The sequence below is a fragment of the Scyliorhinus torazame genome, chromosome 26 (assembly GCF_047496885.1).
Source record: "Scyliorhinus torazame isolate Kashiwa2021f chromosome 26, sScyTor2.1, whole genome shotgun sequence".
In the NCBI taxonomy this organism is placed as follows: Eukaryota; Metazoa; Chordata; class Chondrichthyes; order Carcharhiniformes; family Scyliorhinidae; genus Scyliorhinus; species Scyliorhinus torazame.
In genome coordinates this window covers 38,561,105-38,584,491 of record NC_092732.1, presented here as the reverse complement: position 1 = coordinate 38,584,491, position 23,387 = coordinate 38,561,105, and the positions used below count along the sequence as shown (strand labels likewise).

The following is a 23,387-nucleotide window of genomic DNA, read 5'->3' as shown; positions in this document are numbered from 1 at the left end:
TTTTGGGCCCCACACCTCAGGAAGGACATACTGGCACTGGAGCGGGTCCAGCGGAGATTCACACGGATGATCCCAGGAATGGTAGGCCTAACATACGATGAACGTCTGAGGATCCTGGGATTATATTCATTGGAGTTTAGGAGGTTGAGGGGAGATCTAATAGAAACTTACAAGATAATGAATGGCTTAGATAGGGTGGACGTAGGGAAGTTGTTTCCATTCGCAGGGGAGACTAGGACCCGGGGGCACAGCCTTAGAATAAAAGGGAGTCACTTTAGAACAGAGATGAGGAGAAATTTCTTCAGCCAGAGAGTGGTGGGTCTGTGGAATTCATTGCCACAGAGGGCGGTGGAGGCCGGGACGTTGAGTGTCTTTAAGACAGAAGTTGATAAATTCTTGATTTCTCGAGGAATTAAGGGCTATGGAGAGAGAGCGGGTAAATGGAGTTGAAATCAGTCATGATTGAATGGTGGAGTGGACTCGATGGGCCGAATGGCCTTACTTCCGCTCCTATGTCTTATGGTCTTATGGTCTAAACCTATGCCCCCCTAGTAATTGACCCCTCTACCCTGGGGAAAAGCCTCTGACTATCCACTCTCTCTAGGCCCCTCACCTCTTATCAGGTCGCCCCTCAACCTCCGTCGTTCCAGTGAGAACAACCCGAGTTTATTCAACCGCTCCTCATGGCGAATGCCCTCCATACCAGGCAACATCCTGGTAAACCTCTTCTGCGCCTTCTCTAAAGCCTCCACATCCTTCTGGTAGTGTGGCGACCAGAATTGAACACGATACTCCAAGTGCGGCCTAACTAAATAATTCAGGTGAAAAAGGGCCATGGAATCCACGTCGAGCGGGAGCCACCAAATGTGCGACCACTCGCTCCATGGCCGCCACCGGACATCTTATAGGACATGTTTTGACACGTTTACGACAGGTTCTGTTCACCATTTCTTTTACCACAGGGATTCATTCAATCCATTCAAATATCGGGATTTGTCACCAACATGGCACCGTTTTGTATAACCCTCGAGCAGATCAGAAGGCCCAATCTCGGGTATGTTTTCCGGTTGCTGACTGTTTCTTTCCCCCCCCCCCCCCCCCAAATCCCCCTCCCTTCCCATTCAGAAATCCGTAGGCGAGGATCGAAGGAGCCGCTCGGGAAGCAGTCCCTGTTGTACGACAGTCCCTATGAGCCGGGGGAAGGGGGGACAAAGCAGGAGGGGCTGGGGAACGCTGCCCCGGAGAAGGCGGGAAGCCAGCGGCCGATCGAGGCCTGTCTGCCGGAGAATGACGGGCGGCCGGCAGCAGAGTACGAGCAGCCCTGGGAGTGGAAGACGGAGCAGATCGCGAAAGCTCTCGCAGGTACGGCAGGTAGATCCGCCCCGCTGCCCGCGCAGGAGCTTCGGGTGGGTCGAGGGACCGGTTTTGTGTGGGGGGGGGGGGTGTCATACCGGCCAGGAAGGGCTGGGGTTCGGGGGAAGCTGGGGATTGTTCTCCGCAGAGGGCTAGCATGGCTTCAATGGGCCGAGCGATCACCTCCTGCGGCGTAATAACTCCTCGGGCTGGATTTTTTTTTGGGGGGGGGGGGGCGCCCTGGCTAACAGATCAGCGGGAGGGGGGGGGGAAGGGAGAGCCCACCCACCATGCCAATGGCTGCCCGCCTCATGGGGGGGCAGCCAGTGGCTCGGGCGGGCGCCAGCTCTGTGGTCTCGGCAGAGTCACTGCAGGGATTCCCATCACCCTGAGGGCACCCCGGGTAAATCCGGAGTGGGGAGGTGGCGGGTCCGTTGTCTGGGGAGAGGTGGGGGGGATCCAGGTCAAGAGGCAGACCCCCCCCCTCCCCCCGGCAGGATAAAATAGCGGTGGGATGAAGAACGTAAACGTTGAGGCCTGGCGGGAGGGCCCCTATCCAACCCCCCGCCTCCTGTCAACCTTCAGACAGGTTGGCGGTGAGCAGGTAGATTGGGGGGGGGGGGGTGCAGCCCGCTAGATTTCCGCTGCCCCCCTCGCCCGCAAAACCGGCTGGTGGTGGAGCGTAAAATCCAGCCCTGTGTCCACAGCGTATCGGATATCAGCGTGCTCAGCTTTGATGCCATCCACAGTCAAATAGTTGCAGTGATCTCTGTATGTGCATATACAGAAGGGGTTAATGTGTAATCCGTCGCACCAGATGATCACGAGAGGGCCGGAGCAACAGGGGTATAAAGGCATTTTATATGAGACAAAATAAGGGGAAGTAGATTCAGGACTGAGTTTAGGAGGAACTTCTTCACCCAAAGGGTTGTGAATCTATGGAATTCCTTGCCCAGTGAAGCAGTCGAGGCTCCTTCATTAAATGTTTTTAAGATATGAGACATTGGGTCTCTCTCCCTCCCTTTGGGATGGACTGTGACCAGGCCAGGAGTATCAGATTAGCTCAGATGGTTAGTGTAGTTACGCACAGTTACTGTAGTTAGGTCTTGTTAACCTTATCACTGGTATCAATGTTAAAGTAAAGAACTCACGCAATTATTGTTATAGTTACTCAGTAAACCTTTAGTTACCACTGGACGAGTTCATAAGAACATAAGAACTAGGAGCAGGAGTAGGCCATCTGGCCCCTCGAGCCTGCTCCACCATTCAATGAGATCATGGCTGATCTTCGAGTCTTCTTCATTGAGATTCAGAAGACCTCATCAGTCACCAAGGTTTGAGTAACACATATTACACTCCGTAGTGTTGCTAACTTTTGATTGGTTCACTTGGCTCTGTTTTATAACCTTTGCTCTCGAGTCGCCAGGTATCTTTATGATACCACCACGAGGTTCAAGTTCAAGTGCTGATCAATAACTCAATACACCAGTTAGTAAGATTCAAATCAAAGCACATTTATTATACACAGTAATCGCTACTCATGCACAAATTCTACGTCTAAGCTACTTCTACAACTAACAGGCCTATACTTAGCTTCGGACTGGCCCACCAGGTCAGGGGAACAAATGGCCTTTCGTTCGGGTTCTGGGTCTGCGGGGTTCAAAAGTTGGTACGGACTGGTAGCTAGGAGCGCCTATCTCGTAGCGAGCATTGACTTAAGACTTACTGGATATCGGCGGCAGCTGCACCGGTCACGGTCAAGGGTTGGTTCGCGTTGCTGAGTGACCCGGTCAAGAAGAACGATTTGAACTTGGGGGCTTTACTTTATAGTCCCCAGGGGCTTCCCGCCCTTCGGGGCGGACCCTGTACCTGGTTCCATGTGATTGGACTTCATTCCAATCGCTTGGTTCGATTTCTCCAATACTGGAGCGGTTCCCTGTACGATGGGCGGTCTTGAGGTGTCCGTTAACCTCTTTTGTGTTGGCTCCTGCTGGCGCCGGGGAGTCTGGCTTGGCCTTGTTTATCTCAAATGTTTCGAATGTTCCCGGGGATCGCTCATTAGTATGTAGATGGCTGCTACATTATTATGCAGATGGCTGCTTGTATCGATGCTGTCTGGGCTTTTGCAGAGTTTAATACACAGTAAACTTGCACCTGCTAGTTTCTGCCTGTGTTGGCTGAATTTCCCTTCAGCCTTTGCTGTCCTCCATTTTACATCAGGAATTGGCCAACCCAGGTGGCTACAGTAGTATAATAAAAGATAATACAGGAGCGTAATAAAAGATGGTACCAGGCCTGGTGGTTTTAAAAGAACCAGTAGGTTAGACAAAAAAAGGAAGAAAATTCAAACCGGATATTTGACTGTGGAAGACTTCGCAGCAAGGGGGTTGGATTACGAGGAGAGGTTGAGTAAACTGGGACTGTACTCGCTGGAATTTAGAAGGATGAGGGGGGATCTTATAGAAACATATAGAATTATGAGGGGAGTAGATAGGATGGATCGGGCAGGTTGTTTCCACTGGCGGGTGAAAGCAGAACTAGGGGGCATAGCCTCAAAATAAGGGGAAGTAGATTTAGGACTGAGTTTAGGAGGAACTTCTTCACCCAAAGGGTTGTGAATCTATGGAATTCCTTGCCCAGTGAAGCAGTAGAGGCTCCTTCATTAAATGTTTTTAAGATAAAGATAGATAGTTTTTTGAAGATTAAAGGGATTAAGGGTTATGGTGTTCGGGCCGGAAAGTGGAGCTGAGTCCACAAAAGATCAGCCATGATCTCATTGAATGGTGGAGCAGGCTCGAGGGGCCAGATGGCCTACTCTTGCTCCTAGTTCTTATGTTCTTATGTGTAGTTACGCACAGTTACTGTAGTTAGATCTTGTTAACCTTATCACTAGTATCAATGTTAAAGTAAAGAACTCACGCAATTATTGTTATAGTTACTCAATAAACCTTTAGTAGAGCAGCACGGTGACGCAGTGGGTTAGCCCTGCTGCCCCACGGCGCCGAGGTCCCAGGTTCGATCCCGGCTCTGGGTCACTGTCTGTGTGGAGTTTGCACATTCTCCCCGTGTCTGCGTGGCTTTCGCCCCCTCAACCCAAAGATGTGCAAGGTAGGTGGATTGAACACACTAAATTGCCCCTTAATTGGAAAATAAAAATAATTGGGTACTCTAAATTTATTTTAAATAAATAAATAAACAAACCTTTAGTTACCACTGGACGAGTTCGAGTCTTCTTTGTCGAGATTCAGAATACCTCATCAGTAACCAAGGTTTGATTAACACTCCGTGGTATAATAAAAGATAATACAGTGTAATACAAGATGGTACCAGGTCTGGTGGCTTTAAAAGAACCAGTAGGTTCGACAAAAAAAAGGAAGAAAATTCAAATTGGATAGTCGACTGTGGAAGACTTCGCAGCATTTGGATCCCCGACGACTAACTGATTTGATGTAACTACCATCTTTTATCTGATATTCCTGGCCTGGTCACAGTGCCTCCCAAAGAGAGGGAGGGAGGCATAGTGTGGTGGCCTTTATACCCCTGTGGCTCCGGCCCTCTAGTGATCATCTGGGGCTACTGATTACACATTAGCCCCTTTTGTACATGCACATACAGAGATTTAGCACAGGGCTAAATCGCTGGCTTTGAAAGCAGGCCAGCAGCCCGGTTCGATTCCCGTACCAGCCTCCCCGAACAGGCGCCGGAATGTGGCGACTAGGGGCTTTTCACAGTAACTTCATTTGAAGCCTACTCGTGACAATAAGCGATTTTCATTTCATTTTCACTGCAATCGTCGGTCAAAATTCGCGCTCTCGAGCATCGGGTGATCAGGAGCTCGGCACAATCAAAGGGATCAATAACGAAAGGGGAATGACCTACTGTTCTGGCAAAGGAATGCTTGGGTGGGAAGACTCCCGGCGGACATTTTGTCTGATGTTTCTTGTTTGCTGTGTGTCCCACGCAGTCCAGTTCGATGGCACAGAGAGATCGCCGCCCCCCAAGGAAGAAAAGGCCAAGCACCACCACCACCACCGGCAGCCCAGCTGGGTCCTGAGGCCACAGGGTCCGGAGGGGGGCGAAGCGGGGGAGAGGGTGGACCCAACCGTCCCCTTGGAGAAACAAGTGTAAGTGACCACATGGCCGCTCGGGGCTTCCCCCCTCCCGAAACGCCCCCCAGCGCCCGACTCCTCCTCTTCCCCCGCAACGCGGTTCCTCGCCTCGCTCCCTCGTCCAATCGGCAGCTTGCCCAAACCCCCACCCTCCCCCAAGCCTGGTGTGACCTCATCGCCACGTCTTGGTTTACCGCGTCCCTATTTTTTTTTTTACCGCCGCCTCGCGCCTTCGCCCAGCTCCAAACCGCATTTGCCTTCTCTCCCGCAGCTGGTACCACGGTGCCATTGCACGCATGGAGGCAGAGTCCCGACTGCAAGCCTGCAAGGAGGCCAGCTACCTGGTACGGAACAGCGAGTCGGGGAACAGCAAGTACTCCCTCGCCTTAAAGTAAGTGTTGGGGATGCTGCGGGGGGAGAGGGTTGCCAGAGGGTCGTACCTCCAGAACGCGACACGGCATATCATTTTTATTTTAAAATATTTCCTCCCAGATTTACACCCAACGATAAACAATAATCAGGAACGAGTGTAGTGCCAATCCCCACATCAATCACAACGATCCATAGTCGCCATTAACACACAGAGCCCCCGCCCCCCCCCCCCCTCCCCCCCCCCCCCCCCCCCAGCCCCCAACCCCCCTAAACACGCTGTGATCCAATTCTCGAAAGTTCGTAACGGGCAGCGCAGTAACATAGTGGTTAGCACAATTGCTTCACAGCTCCAGGGCCCCGGGTTCGATTCCCCGCTGGGTCACTGTCTGCGCGGAGTCTGCACGTCCTCCCAGTCAAACCCCCAGACATTCATAGATCATCACAGAATTTACAGTGCAGAAGGAGGCCATTCGGCCCAGCGAGTCTGCACCGGCCCTTGGAAAGAGCACCCTACCCAAACTCAACACCTCCACCCTATCCCCATAACCCAGCAACCCCACGCAACACTAAGGGCAATTTTGGACACGAAGGGGCAATTTAGCACGGCCAATCCACCTAACCTGCACATCTTTGGACTGTGGGAGGAAACCGGAGCACCCGGAGGAAACCCACGCACACACGGGGAGGACGTGCAGACTCCGCACAGACGGTGACCCAAGCCCGCATGTTAACATAAATAAATGACAAAGAGGAATCAAGAATCACCCATAGTCGCCATTAACACACACAGCCACCACCCGCCCCGCCCCCCCCCCCAGCCCCCAACCCCCCTAAAGACGATGTGATCCAATTCTCGAAAGTTCGTAACGGGCGGCACAGTAACATTGTGGTTAGCACAATTGCTTCACAGCTCCAGGGTCCCAGGTTCGATTCCCAGCTTGGGACACTGTCTGTGCGGAGTCTGCACGTCCTCCCCGTGTCTGCGTGGGTTTCCACCGGGTGCTCCGGTTTCCTCCCACAGTCCAAAGATGTACAGGTTAGGTGGATTGGGCGTGATCAATTGCCCTTAGTGTCCAAAGTTGCACTTAGTGTTGGGTGGGGTTACTGGGTTATGGGGATAGGGTGGAGGTGTGGACCTTGGGTAGGGTGCTCTTTCCAAGAGCCGGTGCAGACTCGATGGGCTGAATGGCCTCCTTCTGAAATGAAATGAAAAGAAAATCGCTTATTGTCATGAGTAGGCTTCAAATGAAGTTACTGTGAAAAGCCCCTAGTCACCACATTCCGGCGCCTGTTCAGGGAGGCTGGTACGGGAATTGAACCGTGCTGCTGGTTTGCCTTGGTCTGCTTTCAAAGCCAGCGATTTAGCCCAGTGTGCTAAACAGCACCTGCACTGTAAATTCCATGAATAACGCCCATGAATTGTCGAACCCCTCCATCCTTCCCCTCCGTTCAAACTTAACCTTCTCAAGCGCCAAGAATTCCAGCAGGTCCCCCCCCGCCCCGCCAGGGCACAGGGTGGAGTCCACACTAACAGGATCCGCCTTCGGGCGACCAACGAGGCGAAGGCTGCAACACCTGCCCCCGCGCCCGTTTCTAACTCCGGCTGGTCCGACACCCCGAATGTGGCCTCCCGAGGGCCCGGGTCCAGTTTCACGCGCACCACTTTAGAGATGACCCTTAAAAACCTCCTTCCGGCAATCCTCCAGCTTTGGACAGGACCGAACCCGATGAACGTGGTTTGCGGGGGCCCCCCCCCCGCAACGCTCACACACATCTTCCCCCTCAAGGAGCCGGCTCATCCTCGCCCTTGTGAGGTGCGCTCTGTACACCACCTTCAGCTGTATCCACCCCGCGCACGAGGTGGAGGCGTTGACCCTCTGGAGCACCTCACACCAGAACCCCCTCCTCCATACCCTCCCCCAACTCTTCCTCCCACTTTATCCATCCACCGCTGCCGTCTCCTCGTCCAAAATAAGTCGCGACAAATAAATAGACGGAGCTGCCCTCCGTGCCTCGTTGCGGAGGCTGTACCCTCTTTACAATAGCGATGCACGGTCGTCGTTGGCTGTCTCCCCCCCCCCCCCAACCCGATTCGAGAACTGTGTTCACTCCGGGACGGGGGTTTCCTGCCGTGGTTGTGCAGGTGTTGGTGGAGGGGTGTCGAGAGGGATCCGATGCTGGAGACGGGTGGGGGAAGCGGAAGGATTGGCGTGACGTGGGGTTAGGAACAGGGGTGGGTTCAGCCAGGGATCCGGGTTCGGTTCCCCGGCTCGGGTCACCGTCTGTGCGGAGTCTGCACGTTCTCCCCCCCCCCCCCCCCCCCCGTGTCCGCGCGGGTTTCCTCCGGGGCGCTCCGGTTTCCTCCCACAAGTCCCGAAAGACGTGCTTGTGAGGTGAATCGGACGTTCTGAATTCTCCCTCTGTGTACCCGAACAGGCGCCGGAATGTGGCGACGAGGGGATTTACACAGTAACGTCATTGCCGCGTTAATGTTAGCCTACTTGTGACAATAATATAGATTATTATTATAAACCTGGGCAGCACGGTGGCGCAGTGGTTAGCCCTGCTGCCTCACGGCGCCGAGGTCCCGGGTTCGATCCCGGCTCTGGGTCACTGTCCGTGTGGAGTTTGCACATTCTCCCCGTGTCTGCGTGGGTTTCGCCCCCCACAGATGTGAACAAAGATCAAAGAACAGGCCCTTCGGCCCTCCAAGCCCGCGCTGACTATGCTGCCCATCTAACCTAAAATCTTCTACACTTCCAGGGTCCATATCCACGCGAAATTGCCCCTTCATTGGAAAAAATAATTGGGTAATTATTATTATTAATCTGTGATTGAGGGCACGGCCTGGTGGCATTAAGCTGTGCCAATCCAAAGCTCACAGATGCTGAAGAGGTTGCCATTGACCGTGTCATGAGCTAGACGCAGCCATACGAATACTGTGCCTACCAGGGCAGGTCAGAGGCTGGGAATCCCGCGGAGAGTACCTCACCTCCCCCCCCCCCCTATAAGCTGCGGCCCAATCCAGCCTCGCGTGGGGGGGGGGGGGGGCGACAAGCAGGAAGGGGTGGCGCTGAGGCTAACATTCTGATCATATTGAATGGCGGAGCAGACTAGAGGGGCTGAATGGCCACGGGCCTGCTGCGATTGTTTTGCGAGATCGTGATGACGCTGACACCTCTCTCTCCTCTGCTCTGCCCGCTGTGTACAGGACCCGCCAGGGGTGCGTCCACATCATTCTGGCCCAGACGAAGGACAATAAGTACACACTAAATCAGAACAGCGCCCTCTTTGACAGTATCCCCGAGGTGGTTCACTATTACTCCAGCGAGAAGCTTCCGTTCAAGGACGCCGAGCACATGAATCTCCTCCACCCTGTGCACAATAAACAGCAATAGTTTGCGCAGGAGTATGAAGAGACGCCCGTCCGGAAAAAAATAGACAACCCATAACGGCCTCCTATTGAACCCCAATCAGCAGGCAAGGAGGACAAAGAGGGAGAGAGAGAGAGACACACACAGTAGCTGGAGAACACGCAATAGCAGCCTTCCCATCCAACTCCAACTGACAGAGAGAGAGAGGCGGGGGGCGGTGGGCGGTGGGGGTGGGGGTAGGGGGTAGGGGGGGGGGGGGAGGGGGAGGACGCAGCCAGACATTGCCCAGGGCAGGGGAAATATGCATCACCGACACGATAGCCAGGCCTGCAAACCGACCGGCTCGAGGGGGCCAGCAATTCTAATCTGCCGACAGAAAGGCGGCGGGAGAAAGAATCTCACGGCAAAAATCGCTCATCTCCCAGCCCCCAGGGCCAAACAGGATGGAATCATACGGAGAAACGCACAGGAATTAAACACAAAATGAACAGGGCACTTGGGGACAATGTAGAGGGAGCTTTACTCTGTATCTAACTCCGTGCTGTACCTGTCCTGGGAGTGTTTGATGGGGACAGTGTAGAGGGAGCTTTACTCTGTATCTAACCCCGTGCTGTACCTGTCCTGGGAGTGTTTGATGGGGACAGTGTAGAGGGAGCTTTACTCTGTATCTAACCAGTTGCTGTACCTGTCCTGGGAGTGTTTGATGGGGACAGTGTAGAGGGAGCTTTACTCTGTATCTAACCCCGTGCTGTACCTGTCCTGGGAGTGTTTGATGGGGACAGTGTAGAGGGAGCTTTACTCTGTATCTAACCCCGTGCTGTACCTGTCCTGGGAGTGTTTGATGGGGACAGTGTAGAGGGAGCGTTACTCTGTATCTAACCCCGTGCTGTACCTGTCCAGGGAGTGTTTGATGGGGACAGTGTAGAGGGAGCTTTACTTTGTATCTAACCCCGTGCTGTACCTGTCCTGGGAGTGTTTGATGGGGACAGTAGAGAGGGGGCTTTACTTTGTATCTAACCCTGTGCTGTACCTGTCCTGGGAGTGTTTCATGGGGACAGTGTAGAGGGAGCTTTACTCTGTATCTAACCCCCTGCTGTACCTGTCCTGGGAGTGTGTGATGGGGACAGTGTAGAGGGAGCTTTACTCTGGATCTAACCCCGTGCTGTACCTGTCCTGGGCGTGTTTGATGGGGACAGTGTAGAGGGAGCTTTACTCTGTATCTAACCCCGTGCTGTACCTGTTCTGGGAGTGTTTGATGGGGATAGTGTAGAGGGAGCTTTACTCTGTATCTAACCCTGTGCTGTACCTGTCCTGGGAGTGTTTGATGGGGACAGTGTAGAGGGAGCTTTACTCTGTATCTAACCCCGTGCTGTACCTGTCCTGGGAGTGATTGATGGAGACAGTGTAGAGGGAGCTTTACTCTGTATCTAACCCCGTGCTGTACCTGTCCTGGGAGTGTTTGATGGGGACAGTGTAGAGGGAGCTTTACTCTGTATCTAACTCCGTGCTGTACCTGTCCTGGGAGTGTTTGATGGGGACAGTGTAGAGGGAGCTTTCCTCTGTATCTAACTCCGTGCTGTACCTGTCCTGGGAGTGTTTGATGGGGACAGTGTAGACGGAGCTTTCCTCCGTATCTAACCCCCATGCTGTACCTGTCCTGGGAGTGTTTGATAGGGACAGTGTAGGGGGAGCTTTACTCTGTATCTAACCCTGTGCTGTACCTGTCCTGGGAGTGTTTAATGGGGACAGTGTAGAGGGAGCTTTACTCTGTATCTAACCCCGTGCTGTACCTGTCCTGGGAGTGTTTGATGGGGACGGTGTAGAGGGAGCTTTACTCTGTATCTAACCCCCATGCTGTACCTGTCCTGGGAGTGTTTGATGGGGACAGTGTAGAGGGAGCTTTACTCTGTATCTAACCCCGTGCTGTACCTGTCCTGGGAGTGTTTGATGGGGACAGTGTAGAGGGAGCTTTACTCTGTATCTAACCCCGTGCTGTACCTGTCCTGGGAGTGTTTGATGGGGACAGTGTAGAGGGAGATTTCCTCTTTATCTAACCCCGTGCTGTACCTGTCCTGGGAGTGTTTGATGGAGACAGTGTAGAGGGAGCTTTACTCTGTATCTAACCAGTTGCTGTACCTGTCCTGGGAGTGTTTGATGGGGACAGTGTAGAGGGAGCTTTACTCTGTATCTAACCCCATGCTGTACCTGTCCTGGGAGTGTTTGATGGGGACAGTGTAGAGGGAGCTTCCCTCTGTATCTAACCCCGTGCTGTACCTGTCCTGGGAGTGTCTGATGGGGACAGTGTAGAGAGAGCTTCCCTCTGTATCTAACCCCGTGCTGTACCTGTCCTGGGAGTGTTTGATGGGGACAGTGTAGAGGGAGCTTTACTCTGTATCTAACCAGTTGCTGTACCTGTCCTGGGAGTGTTTGATGGGGACAGTGTAGAGGGAGCTTTACTCTGTATCTAACCCCGTGCTGCACCTGTCCTGGGAGTGTTTGATGGGGACAGTGTAGAGGGAGCTTTACTCTGTATCTAACCCCGTGTTGTACCTGTCCTGGGAGTGTTTGATGGGGACAGTGTAGAGGGAGCTTTACTCTGTATCTAACCCCGTGCTGTACCTGTCCTGGGAGTGTTTGATGGGGACAGTGTAGAGGGAGCTTTACTCTGTATCTAACCCCGTGTTGTAGCTGTCCTGGGAGTGTTTGATGGGGACAGTGTAGAGGGAGCTTTACTCTGTATCTAAACCCGTGCTGTACCTGTCCTGGGAGTGTTTGATGGGGACAGTGTAGAGGGAGCTTTACTCTCTATCTAACCCCGTGTTGTACCTGTCCTGGGAGTGTTTGATGGGGACAGTGTAGAGGGAGCTTTACTCTGTATCTAACCCCGTGCTGTACCTGTCCTGGGAGTGTTTGATGGGGACAGTGTAGAGGGAGCTTTACGCTGTATCTAACCCCGTGCTGTACCTGTCCTGGGAGTGTTTGATGGGGACAGTGTAGAGGGAGCTTTACTCTGTAGCTAACCCCGTGCTGTACCTGTCCTGGGAGTGTTTGATGGGGACAGTGTAGAGGGAGCTTTACTCTGTATCTAACCCCGTGCTGTACCTGTCCTGGGAGTGTTTGATGGGGACAGTGTAGAGGGAGCTTTACTCTGTAGCTAACCCCGTGCTGTACCTGTCCTGGGAGTGTTTGATGGGGACAGTGTAGAGGGAGCTTTACTCTGTATCTAACCCCGTGCTGTACCTGTCCTGGGAGTGTTTGATGGGGACAGTGTAGAGGGAGCTTTACTCTGTATCTAGCCCCGTGCTGTACCTGTCCTGGGAGTGTTTGATGGGGACAGTGTAGAGGGAGCTTTACTCTGTATCTAACCCCGTGCTGTACCTGTCCTGGGAGTGTTTGATGGGGACAGTGTAGAGGGAGCTTTACTCTGTATCTAACCCCGTGCTGTACCTGTCCTGGGAGTGTTTGATGGGGACAGTGTAGAGGGAGCTTTACTCTGTATCCAACCCCGTGCTGTACCTGTCCTGGGAGTGTTTGATGGGGACAGTGTAGAGGGAGCTTTACTCTGTATCTAATTTGTGCCGGGATTTCTTGATTCCCTTGCTGGGACAGAGTCTAATTTCCCAGCAACAACAATTCTCACAATAGTCAGCAAAAACGGCGATAAATAAACGACCTGCGACTTGACAGCCGTTGCTGGATTTCGCTGTGCAAACATTTGGAGGTAGTTAAGAAGGTTCGGGGTAAGATTAACACAAACATCATCTTGAGCTTGGTGCCTGTCACTCACCTAGACCAACAACATGTATTTATACTGTGCCTTTCACACACATTGAAGTGATCTGTGCTCCTTCATTGGAAGTTAAAAAGGAACCATCGGCAATTAAAAGAAATGCAAACTTTTTGTCTTGTTGATTTCTTGTGTCGCTGACCCGTTGCGAGAAGCATTAAAAGATGTCATCATTAAACTCTCCCACGTGTTCAGAAAATGTTGCCTTACTCAGAAGACGGAGCAAATGGAGAGAGGTTTTGGATGGGATTGACCTGAATAATTCCTTTGTGGTGAATCTCCGGGCGAGCCCCCTACCTCTATCCAATGGGCCTCAGTCACTTTTGTGGGGGGCCCCTGGGGTGGCAGTGCCAAGGTGCCAGCTGGGCAGTGCCAAGGTGCCAGCTGGGCAGTGCCAAGGTGCTCGCATTGCAGGGGAAGGGCCGGGGGTGGGGGGGGGGGGCACCCTGCACTATTTATATATTTTTTTAAAGGACCTTGTCTATATATAGATGTTTCTGGAACCTACCTCTTCATTCACCTGAGGAAGGAGCAGTGCTCCGAAAGCTAGTGTAGTGTAGTGAAAGCTTATGCAGTTACATTGTATATGTTGTGTTGCCCTATTATGTATTTTCTTTTATTCCCTTTCCTTCTCATGTACTTAATGATCTGTTGAGCTGCTCGCAGAAAAATACTTTCCACTGTACCTCGGTACACGTGACAATAAACAAATCCAATCCATAGATTATCCATAGAATTTACAGTGCAGAAGGAGGCCATTCGGCCCATCGAGTCTGCACCGGCTCTTGGAAAGAGCACCCTACCCAAGGTCAACACCTCCACCTTATCCCCATAACCCAGTAACCCCACCCAACACTAAGGGCAATTTTGGACACTTAAGGGCAATTTATCACGGCCAATCCAATCCAATTTGAAATAAACCTGTTGGACTTTAACCTGTGTTATGGGCCAGGGTTCAGAGAACCCCAAAGTGTATCATGGAGTTCACCTGACCCACAACTTTTACTAGATTGTGGTATGGGGAGCACACGGCCCACTCTACAGGTGTGGGACAGCAGAAATGGGAAAGTATTTTTTAAAGCAAAACAATGTTTATTCCATGAACTCAAGTTAACCTTTTTAAAACATACAGTGAACATCTTAGCAACCATCAATTCAAATACAACCCCCAAAGAATACAACACTAAGTAATCCTTAATAACTTCCCAAACAACATCCAGAAGACAGAAGAAACACCCTTTAACAGAAGCACATCAGGTTTACATTCACTACTGAGAACATTTATAATTCTGAATTCACCAAATGATCAAGAGACGGTCTTTTCATGGCAGAGAGATCAACAGTACACCCGCTCTGTCTGGCTTCAGCTCCAACACTGAAAACAAAACTAAAACACACCCTGCAGCAAACAGCCTAAAACGAAAGTAAAAAGCTGACAGACAGCTCAGCCCCACCTATTCTCTGACATCACTGCAGTAATAAACACCCATTTCTTAAAGGTACACTCACTACAGATATTTATATACACACCCATTTATAAACACCCATTTCTTAAAGGTACTCTCACATGACATTGGTGTTGCAAGACTTCTTACTAGAACATAGAACATAGAACATTACAGCGCAGTACAGGCCCTTCGGCCCTCGATGTTGCGCCGACCTGTGAAACCACTCTAAAGCCCATCTACACTATTCCCTTATCGTCCATATTCATAGAAAATACAGCACAGAACAGGCCCTTCGGCCCACGATGTTGTGCCGAACCTTTGTCCTAGATTAATCATAGATTATCATTGAATTTACAGTGCAGAAGGAGGCCATTTGGCCCTTTGAGTCTGCACCGGCTCTTGGAAAGAGCACCATACCCAAACTCAACACCTCCACCCAACACCAAGGGCAATTTGGACATTAAGGGCAATTTATCATTGGCCAATTCACCTAACCCGCACATCTTTGGACTGTGGGAGGAAACCGGAGCACCCGGAGGAAACCCACGCAGACACGGGGAGGACGTGCAGACTCCGCACAGACAATGACCCAAGCCGGAATCGAACCTGGGACCATGGAGCTGTGAAGCAATTGCGCTATCCACAATGCTACCGTGCTGCCCTTAAGAACAAATAAATCTACACTATATCATTTTACCGTCATCCATGTACCTATCCAATAGCTGCTTGAAGGTCCCTAATGTTTCCGACTCAACTACTTCCACAGGCAGTGCATTCCATGCCCCCACTACTCTCTGGGTAAAGAACCTACCTCTGATATCCCTCCTATATCTTCCACCTTTCACCTTAAATTTATGTCTCCTTGTAATGGTGTGTTCCACCCGGGGAAAAAGTCTCTGACTGTCTACTCTATCTATTCCCCTGATCATCTTATAAACCTCTATCAAGTCGCCCCTCATCCTTCTCCGCTCTAATGAGAAAAGGCCTAGCACCCTCAACCTTTCCTCGTAAGACCTACTCTCCATTCCAGGCAACATCCTGGTAAATCTTCTTTGCACCTTTTCCAGAGCTTCCACATCCTTCCTAAAATGAGGCGACCAGAACTGTACACAGTACTCCAAATGTGGCCTTACCAAAGTTTTGTACAGCTGCATCATCACCTCACGGCTCTTAAATTCAATCTCTCTGTTAATGAACGCGAGCACACCATAGGCCTTCTTCACAGCTCTATGCACTTGAGTGGCAACTTTCAAAGATGTATGAACATAGACCCCAAGATCTCTCTGCTCCTCCACATTGCCAAGAACTCTACCGTTAACCCTGTATTCCGCATTCATATTTGTCCTTCCAAAATGGACAACCTCACACTTTTCAGGGTTAAACTCCATCTGCCACTTCTCAGCCCAGCTCATATGTCTATCTAATGACCATTTGAATGCCCTTAGTGTTGGCCAGTCCACTACTGTTGCAGGCAGGGCATCCCACGCCCTTACTACTCTCTGAGTAAAGAACCTACCTCTGACATCTGTCTTATATCTATCTCCCCTCAATTTAAAGCTATGTCCCCTCGTGCTAGACATCACCATCCGAGGAAAAAGGCTCTCACTGTCCACCCTATCCAATCCTCTGATCATCTTGTATGCCTCAATTAAGTCACCTCTTAACCTTCTTCTCTCTAACGAAAACAGCCTCAAGTCCCTCAGCCTTTCCTCATAAGATCTTCCCTCCATACCAGGCAACATTCTGGTAAATCTCCTCTGCACCCTTTCCAATGCTTCCACATCCTTCCTATAATGCGGCGACCAGAACTGCACGCAATACACTCCGAATGTGGCACTGGAGTGCACGCTTTCAGAGAAAATGTTGCTCCCGGGTGAAGGGAGGGGTGGTCGAATTGGGGACATAGATGGGCGGTTGGGGGAGCTGGGCGCAACCTCAGTGAAAAGGATCAAGCGTAAGTGGGAGGAGGAGTTGGGGAGGGGGACTGGATTTGAGGCTTCTGTGCGAAGTAATGTGCCGAGGGAACTCAACCTCCTCCAGTGCAAGGACGCGTCGTCTGCAATTTAAGATGGCGCACAAGGTCCACATGACTCGGGCCCGGGTGAGTGGGTTTTTCCCCCGGAGGTGGCGGACGGATGCGAGAGGTGTGGGAGGGGGCCCATGTGTGCTGGGGGGGGGGGGGGGGGGGTTGCGAGGAGTTGGAGAACTTTTGGGAGGCGGTGTTTAGGAACCTATCGAGGTTTTTTGGGGGTAATGCCGCACCCTACGGTGGGGACTTTTGGGGTGTCGGGGGGAGAGTGGTGGGGGGGGGGGGGGTGCTGGAGCTGCTGGAGGGGATGGTCGTGGCCTTCGCCTCTCTGGTTGCCCGCCGAGGCATCCTTTTGAATTGGAGGTCGGCCACGCCTGCCGGGGCTCGCGGTGTTGTGGGGGATCTGTACGAGTTTCCTGGGTTGGAGAAAATCAAGTATGCCCCGAAGGAAGGCTTTGAGGTATGGTGGAGGCCGATCGTGACCATATTTGAGGAGCTGTTTGTCGTTGGGGCGGGGGGGGGGGGGCGGAGAGTAAATGAGGGAAATGTTGGACGTTAAAGTTGCGTTATTATGTTGGACATGTTTGGAATTAAATATATTTCAAAAAAAGGAACGGTTACAGCACAAGAGGAGTCCATTCGGCTTGTCCGTGGGGATTCTCTGCAAAGGCCAGCCCACTCCCCTGCCCGCTCCCCATGCCCCTGAATTCCCTGAGAGACTCAAATCCTGTCCGTCCCAGCCTGAAATGTATCCAACGACGGAGGCAAATCCACAACACCCTGGGGCAGAGGATCCGATAGATGGGGCAGCACGGTAGCGCTGTGGATAGCACAATTGCTTCACAGCTCCAGGGTCCCAGGTTCGATTCCCAGCTTGGGTCACTGTCTGTGCGGAGTCTGCACATCCTCCCCGTGTGCGCGTGGGTTTCCTCCGGGTGCTCCGGTTTCCTCCCACAGTCCAAAGATGTGCGGGTTAGGTGGATTGGCCGTGATCAATTGCCCTTAGTGTCCAAAATTGCCCTTAGTGTTGGGTGGGGTTACTGGGTTATGGGGATAGGGTGGAGGTGTGGACCTTGGGTAGGGTGCTCTTGCCAAGAGCCGGTGCAGACTCGATGGGCCGAATGGCCTCCTTCTGCACTGTAAATTCTCTGATAAGGTTCCCTCCCTGACAGCACAGTGGGTGTACCTACACCTCAGGGTCTGCAGCGGTTCGAGAAGGCGGCTCACCCACCACCTTCTGACGGGCAACTCGGGACGGGCGACAAATGCTGGCCCGACCTGCGACGCCCGCACCCCGCAAATGAATAATCAAAAAAAATCGAGGCCCTTTGAATTACTCCATTTCCCGTCATCTCGGCCCTCAGGGACAGGCCCCCCCCCTCATCCTGAGTGTTTTGGCATCCCTCGGAAGGAGCGGAGTCTCTCAGTATCCATCCCATCAAGCCCCTTCAGAATCTTCTACTTCTCAATGAGATCGCCTCCCAACCTACTGATTGGCCTCTGGCTAATAGGGCAACCCCTTCATCGCAGGGATCTCTATGAAATTCAGCCCAGGGACTCCGATCTAGCGGTCCTTCGCTGCGCCGCCTCCCCAATTCTTAATCCATTCTTAAACACGGACGGCAAAGCCCGCAACCGTTTGCCTCCTCCTTACCGGAAGCACTGGTAACCGGGCCCTTAGAGCATCCCTAGAGTCCCTAGAGCATCTCGAAAACAAGGACTCCTACATCAGACTCCTATTTATTAACTACAGCTCTGCCTTCAACACTATAATCCCAGCCAAGCTCATATCAAAGCTCCAAAACCTAGGACTTGGCTCCTCCCTCTGCAACTGGGTCCTCGAATTTCTAACCCACGGACCACAATCAGTAAGAATGAACAACAACAACTCCTCCACAATAGTCCTCAACACCGGCGCCCCGCAAGGCTGCGTACTTAGCCCCCTACTCTACTCCCCGTACACACACGACTGCGTGGCAAAATTTGGCTCCAACTCCATCTGCAAGTTTGCTGACGATACGACCGTAGTGGGCCTGATCTCAAATAACGACGAGTCAGAAGACAGGAGGGAGATAGAGAACCTAGTGGAGTGGTGCAGCGACAACAATCTCTCCCTCAATGCCAGCAAAACTAAAGAGCTGGTCATTGACTTCAGGAAGCAAAGTACTGTACACACCCCTGTCAGCATCAACGGGGCCGAGGTGGAGATGGTTAGCAGTTTCAAATTCCTAGGGGTGCACATCTCCAAAAATCTGTTCTGGTCCACCCACGTCGACGCTACCACCAAGAAAGCACAACAGCGCCTATACTTCCTCAGGAAACTAAGGAAATTCGGCATGTCCACATTAACCCTGACCAACTTTTACAGATGCACCATCGAAAGCATCCTATCGGGCTGCATCACAGCCTGGTATGGCAACTGCTCGGCCCAGGGCCGCAAGAAACTTCAGAGAGTCGTGAACACCGCCCAGTCCATCACACGAACCTGCCTCACATCCACTGACTCCATCTACACCTCCCGCTGCCTGGGGAAAGCGGGCAGCATAATCAAAGACCCCTCCCACCCGGCATACATAGACCCGGTGTCTATGTATTTACATTGTGGACCTTGTGTTGCCCTATTATGTATTTTCTTTTCATGTACTTAATGATCTGTTGAGCTGCTCGCAGAAAAATACTTTTCACGGTACCTCGGTACACGTGACAATAAACAAAATCCAATCCAATCCATCGACAGCCTGTGACAAAGACTTCCGCATCGCAACCGTCCATTGGCCATTACTGCATTTCTAATCCCCGATTTCCAGGTGGAGTGTGCGGAATGCGGAGGCAGGGCCATTGGAGTTATCAAACCTCGCGATCGCAAAGCCACGCGGAGCGATGTCTAAAAGTAGCTCCGTTTCAACCACATGTTGGTCAGGTGTGTGTGGTAAACCACTGTTGTACTTATACTAGAGGATGTACGGTAGAACCTGCACTACAGGTTCACCTGTGGCCCCTGCCTGCTGGCTCCGCCCAGCAGGCAGGGTATAGGTATGCGTGTCCTCCAGCTAGCAGCCATTTCGCCAGCTGCTGTGGGGGGGGCCACACATCTGATACCAACAAAGCCTCAGTTTGGATTCAACTATCGTCTTTAGTCAAGTTGATCGTGCCCCAGGGTGGAAGGAGGTCGTTGCGACAACGAGGACGCAACACTAATGGAGGAGCCACCTTCCAGCGTTAAATTAAGGTCCCATAATCTGCCCTCATATGTGGATAGATATTCTCCACTTCCCTCCACCGGTAGCCATGTCAGAAGCGCCCCCCCCCCCCTGTAGGCCTCGCGGAGCCGAGGTCCCGGGTTCGCTCCCGGCCCCGGGTCACTGTCCGTGTGGAGTTTGCACATTCTCCCCTTGTTTGCGTGGGTTTCGCCCCTGTTATATTACACGTCGTGGTGATATGTCGCTACTCTTTGCCTCGTAATCCAGAATGGTCTGATGGTGGGGCGATCCAGAAACCACCAAATTTTAACTTGAAGCAAAACTGATTTATTGAATAACGATTAAATTAAATTGAGTTTGCACACTGCACAGAGCTGTAACTACTAATAAAATGGGACTGAGTCTGTTAAACTAGAATCTATTATTAAGTATTAACTAATTCATTCCACGTGTTAATCCTCTCTAACCTAAACTAGTCCTCGTGTTGCGATCGATCTCTCTCCTCTGCTATCACACTACCCAAGATTCCCTGAGCTTTGATATTTATACTGGGAACTGGTGGTGCCCTCTGGTGGTTGAATTACACTGAGATGTAATAATTAACCCTTTAGTGTTATGCCTGTATGCATATCATGACAGCCCCCACAACCCAAAGATGTGTAGGGTAGGTGGATTGGCCATACTAAATTTCCCCTTAATTGGAAAAAAATTGAATTGAGTACTCTAAATTTATATTTTTAAAAAAGAAGAAAAAAAATAAAGAGTCCTCTGTCAGGAAACTGGAGAGCAGTCCAGGCAGAGGCACACTGTAACACTCACCTGGCAATACACCTGCTGGCTCAGATACTTTACTGGGAAAAAGAAAGCAGTGACCTGTATGAAAATGAAATGAAATGAAAATGAAAATCGCTTATTGTCACAAGTAGGCTTCAACGAAGTTACTGTGAAAAGCCCCTAGTCGCCACATTCCGGCGCCTGTTCGGGGAGGCTGGTACGGGAATCGAACCGTGCTGCTGGCCTGCCTTGGTCTGCTTTAAAAGCCAGCGATTTAGCCCAGTGTGCTAAACCAGCCCCTGTATTTAAACCCCTCAGATATTTGAGCTGCATGCCATCCATTCATTTCACTCCCTGCCCTGTGATTGACAGCTTCTATTCTCACCCAGATACACACAGCTGTGCTTCATAACTACAATGTTTCCAAACATCAACCACTTCAAAGGGAGTTAAGTGCATTCCAATCACTCCCCTTCACGCCTGAGTGGTAGTGAAGTGCTCAGCTGTAAATTGACAGCACTTAAGGTTGACAGAACCTTAGTTAGGCCACACTTGGAGTATAGTGTTCAATTCTGGTCGCCACACTACCAGAAGGATGTGGAGGCTTTAGAGAGGGTGCAGAAGAGATTTACCAGGATGTTGCCTGGTATGGAGGGCATTAGCTATGAGGAGCGGTTGAATAAACTCGGTTTGTTCTCACTGGAACGACGGAGGTTGAGGGGCGACCTGATAGAGGTATACAAAATTATGAGGGGCATAGACAGAGTGGACAGTCAGAGACTTTTCCCCAGGGTAGAGGGGTCAATTACTAGGGGGCATAGGTTTAAGGTGCGAGGGGCAAGGTTTAGAGTCGATGTACGAGGCAAGTTTTTTACGCAGAGGGTAGTGGGTGCCTGGAACTCGCTGCCGGAGGAGGTGGTGGAAGCAGGGACGATAGTGACGTTTAAGGGGCATCTTTTTTTTTTTTAATTTTGAGCACTCAATTCATTTTTTCTACTTGAGGGTAATTTAGCGCGGCCAATCCACCTACCCTGCACATCTTTGGGTTGTGGGGGCGAAACCCACGCAGACACGGGGAGAATGTGCAAACTCCACACGGACAGTGACCCAGAGCCGGGATCGAACCGGGGACCTCGAACCTGCTAACCCACCTGCGTCACTCGTGCTGCCCTATTTAAGGGGCATCTTGACAAATACATGTGGTCTAAGGATGTTTGTGTCGAGGCTGGTGCCCAGTGAGGCACCGCAGGGATCTGTAGCCATCTGGGAGGGCCACTTACAAAGGATCCTGGGAAATATGGCAACCTGCAAAGGACCATGGGAAATATGGACAACCCAGGACTCAGACACTCAGAGCTTATGTATATTGGCAACCCAGATAGCTAGACGCTATTGAAACCCTCAGCTACTTTGCATTCTAATGGCCCATTTCCCCAGAACAAAAGACCTGTACTCAGGTAACAGGTACAGACTCTTCGGCGCCACTCCCTTTGCTCAGGGAGCCCAAAACGCCAAGGTCAATGACCGCTCAGGACACGCCCCGCCATCAAGGCACCCGCCCCTTTATTGGCCAAAATCGAAGGCAGTAATCGAAGCCTGCCGAATTATTGGGTCCAAAGCTAAGGACCGCCCCAAAGAGCACGAAACCCCAGAGGGATAAAAAGAGACACAGCCATTGCGTTCGGTCTCGCTTGGCCCCGACCTACCCCTAAAACCAAGCGCAGCGTCACGACCAGAAGACAAGTTCAAGACCAACGATCGCTACCAGACGGCTGAGGCCCAGCAGAAACAAAGTCACTTCTCCAGACCCAGCCACGCAAGGTCCTGCCATGTGAGAGTGCCTTTAAGAAATGGATGTTTAAGCAGTGTACCTTTAAGAAATGCAGTGATGTCAGAGTGTGGGCGGAGCTGGGGTTAAGATCAGCCATTTTGCAGTTTAGTTTCAGTTTGAAAAGAGCTTGGGTGTGTCTGTGTTTGCAGTGAGCTGGATTTGCTGTGATCTCTGCCATGAAAGACTATCTCTGGATCATATGGGTCATTTAAACTCTTAATAGTAAAGCCTTTAACCTGATATGTTTCTGTTTAAAGGTGTTAAGCCTCTTGGAATTTGAAAGGAATAACTGAAGGATTATTTAGTGTTGTAATATTTTCGGGGTTATCTTTGAAGTAAGGGGTGTTCTTTGTTTAAGGTGCGAGGGGCAAGGTTTAGAGTAGATGTACGAGGCAAGTTTTTTACACAGAGGGTAGTGGGTGCCTGGAACTCGCTGCCGGAGGAGGTGGTGGAAGCAGGGACGATAGTGACATTTAAGGGGCATCTTGACAATTACATGAATAGGATGGGAATAGAGGGATACGGACCCAGGAAGTGTAGAAGATTGTAGTTTAGTCGGGCAGCATGGTCGGCACGGGCTTGGAGGGCCGAAGGGCCTGTTCCTGTGCTGTACTTTTCTTTGTTCTTTGGGTGTTAAGAGATCCAATGTTTATTTAAAAGGTTAAGTTGAGTTCATGGAATAAACATTGTTTTGTGTTTAAAAACCCACGTGTCCATAATTGTAATCCCACACCTAGGGAACAAGCCGTGTGCTCGGAAAAGCAACAATAGCATTAAAGGGGGAGGTTGGTTGAACTCCAGGATACATTTTGGGGTTCTGAAAATGCCTCGCCCATAACAATCCGAACAAGGGCCTTGTTCCTCTGCATAAAGCCGGGTGCCTGACGTTAAGTACAGGTTGCTGTAGTGTTAGGTGTAGTTTAACTTGGAGTGTTTTATGTTGCATGTCGAAGTAATTCTTGTGTGTAAATAAACTATCATTGAACTTGAACTAACTAACTGGTTGTTTGGTCTTTGATCGATATCCGGTAAAGCCTTGTGGTGGTATCATTTGATACCTGGCGACGCTGAAAAGCAATATCATCATTAATAACTGACATATCAGTATCC

The 23,387-nt window shown here is 51.2% G+C and overlaps 1 protein-coding gene across 1 annotated transcript; it reads left to right on the top strand.

Moving 5' to 3' along the window:
• Window positions 1–1,004: 1,004 nt before the first annotated feature.
• On the top strand, window positions 1,005–9,408 carry LOC140402882 (SH2 domain-containing adapter protein E-like). Its single transcript, XM_072490509.1, has 4 exons — window positions 1,005–1,362; window positions 5,318–5,477; window positions 5,734–5,853; window positions 9,046–9,408. The coding sequence occupies exons 1-4, from the start codon at window positions 1,005–1,007 to the stop codon at window positions 9,230–9,232; spliced, it is 825 nt and encodes a 274-aa protein (XP_072346610.1). The 3' UTR covers window positions 9,233–9,408.
• Window positions 9,409–23,387: the final 13,979 nt, after the last annotated feature.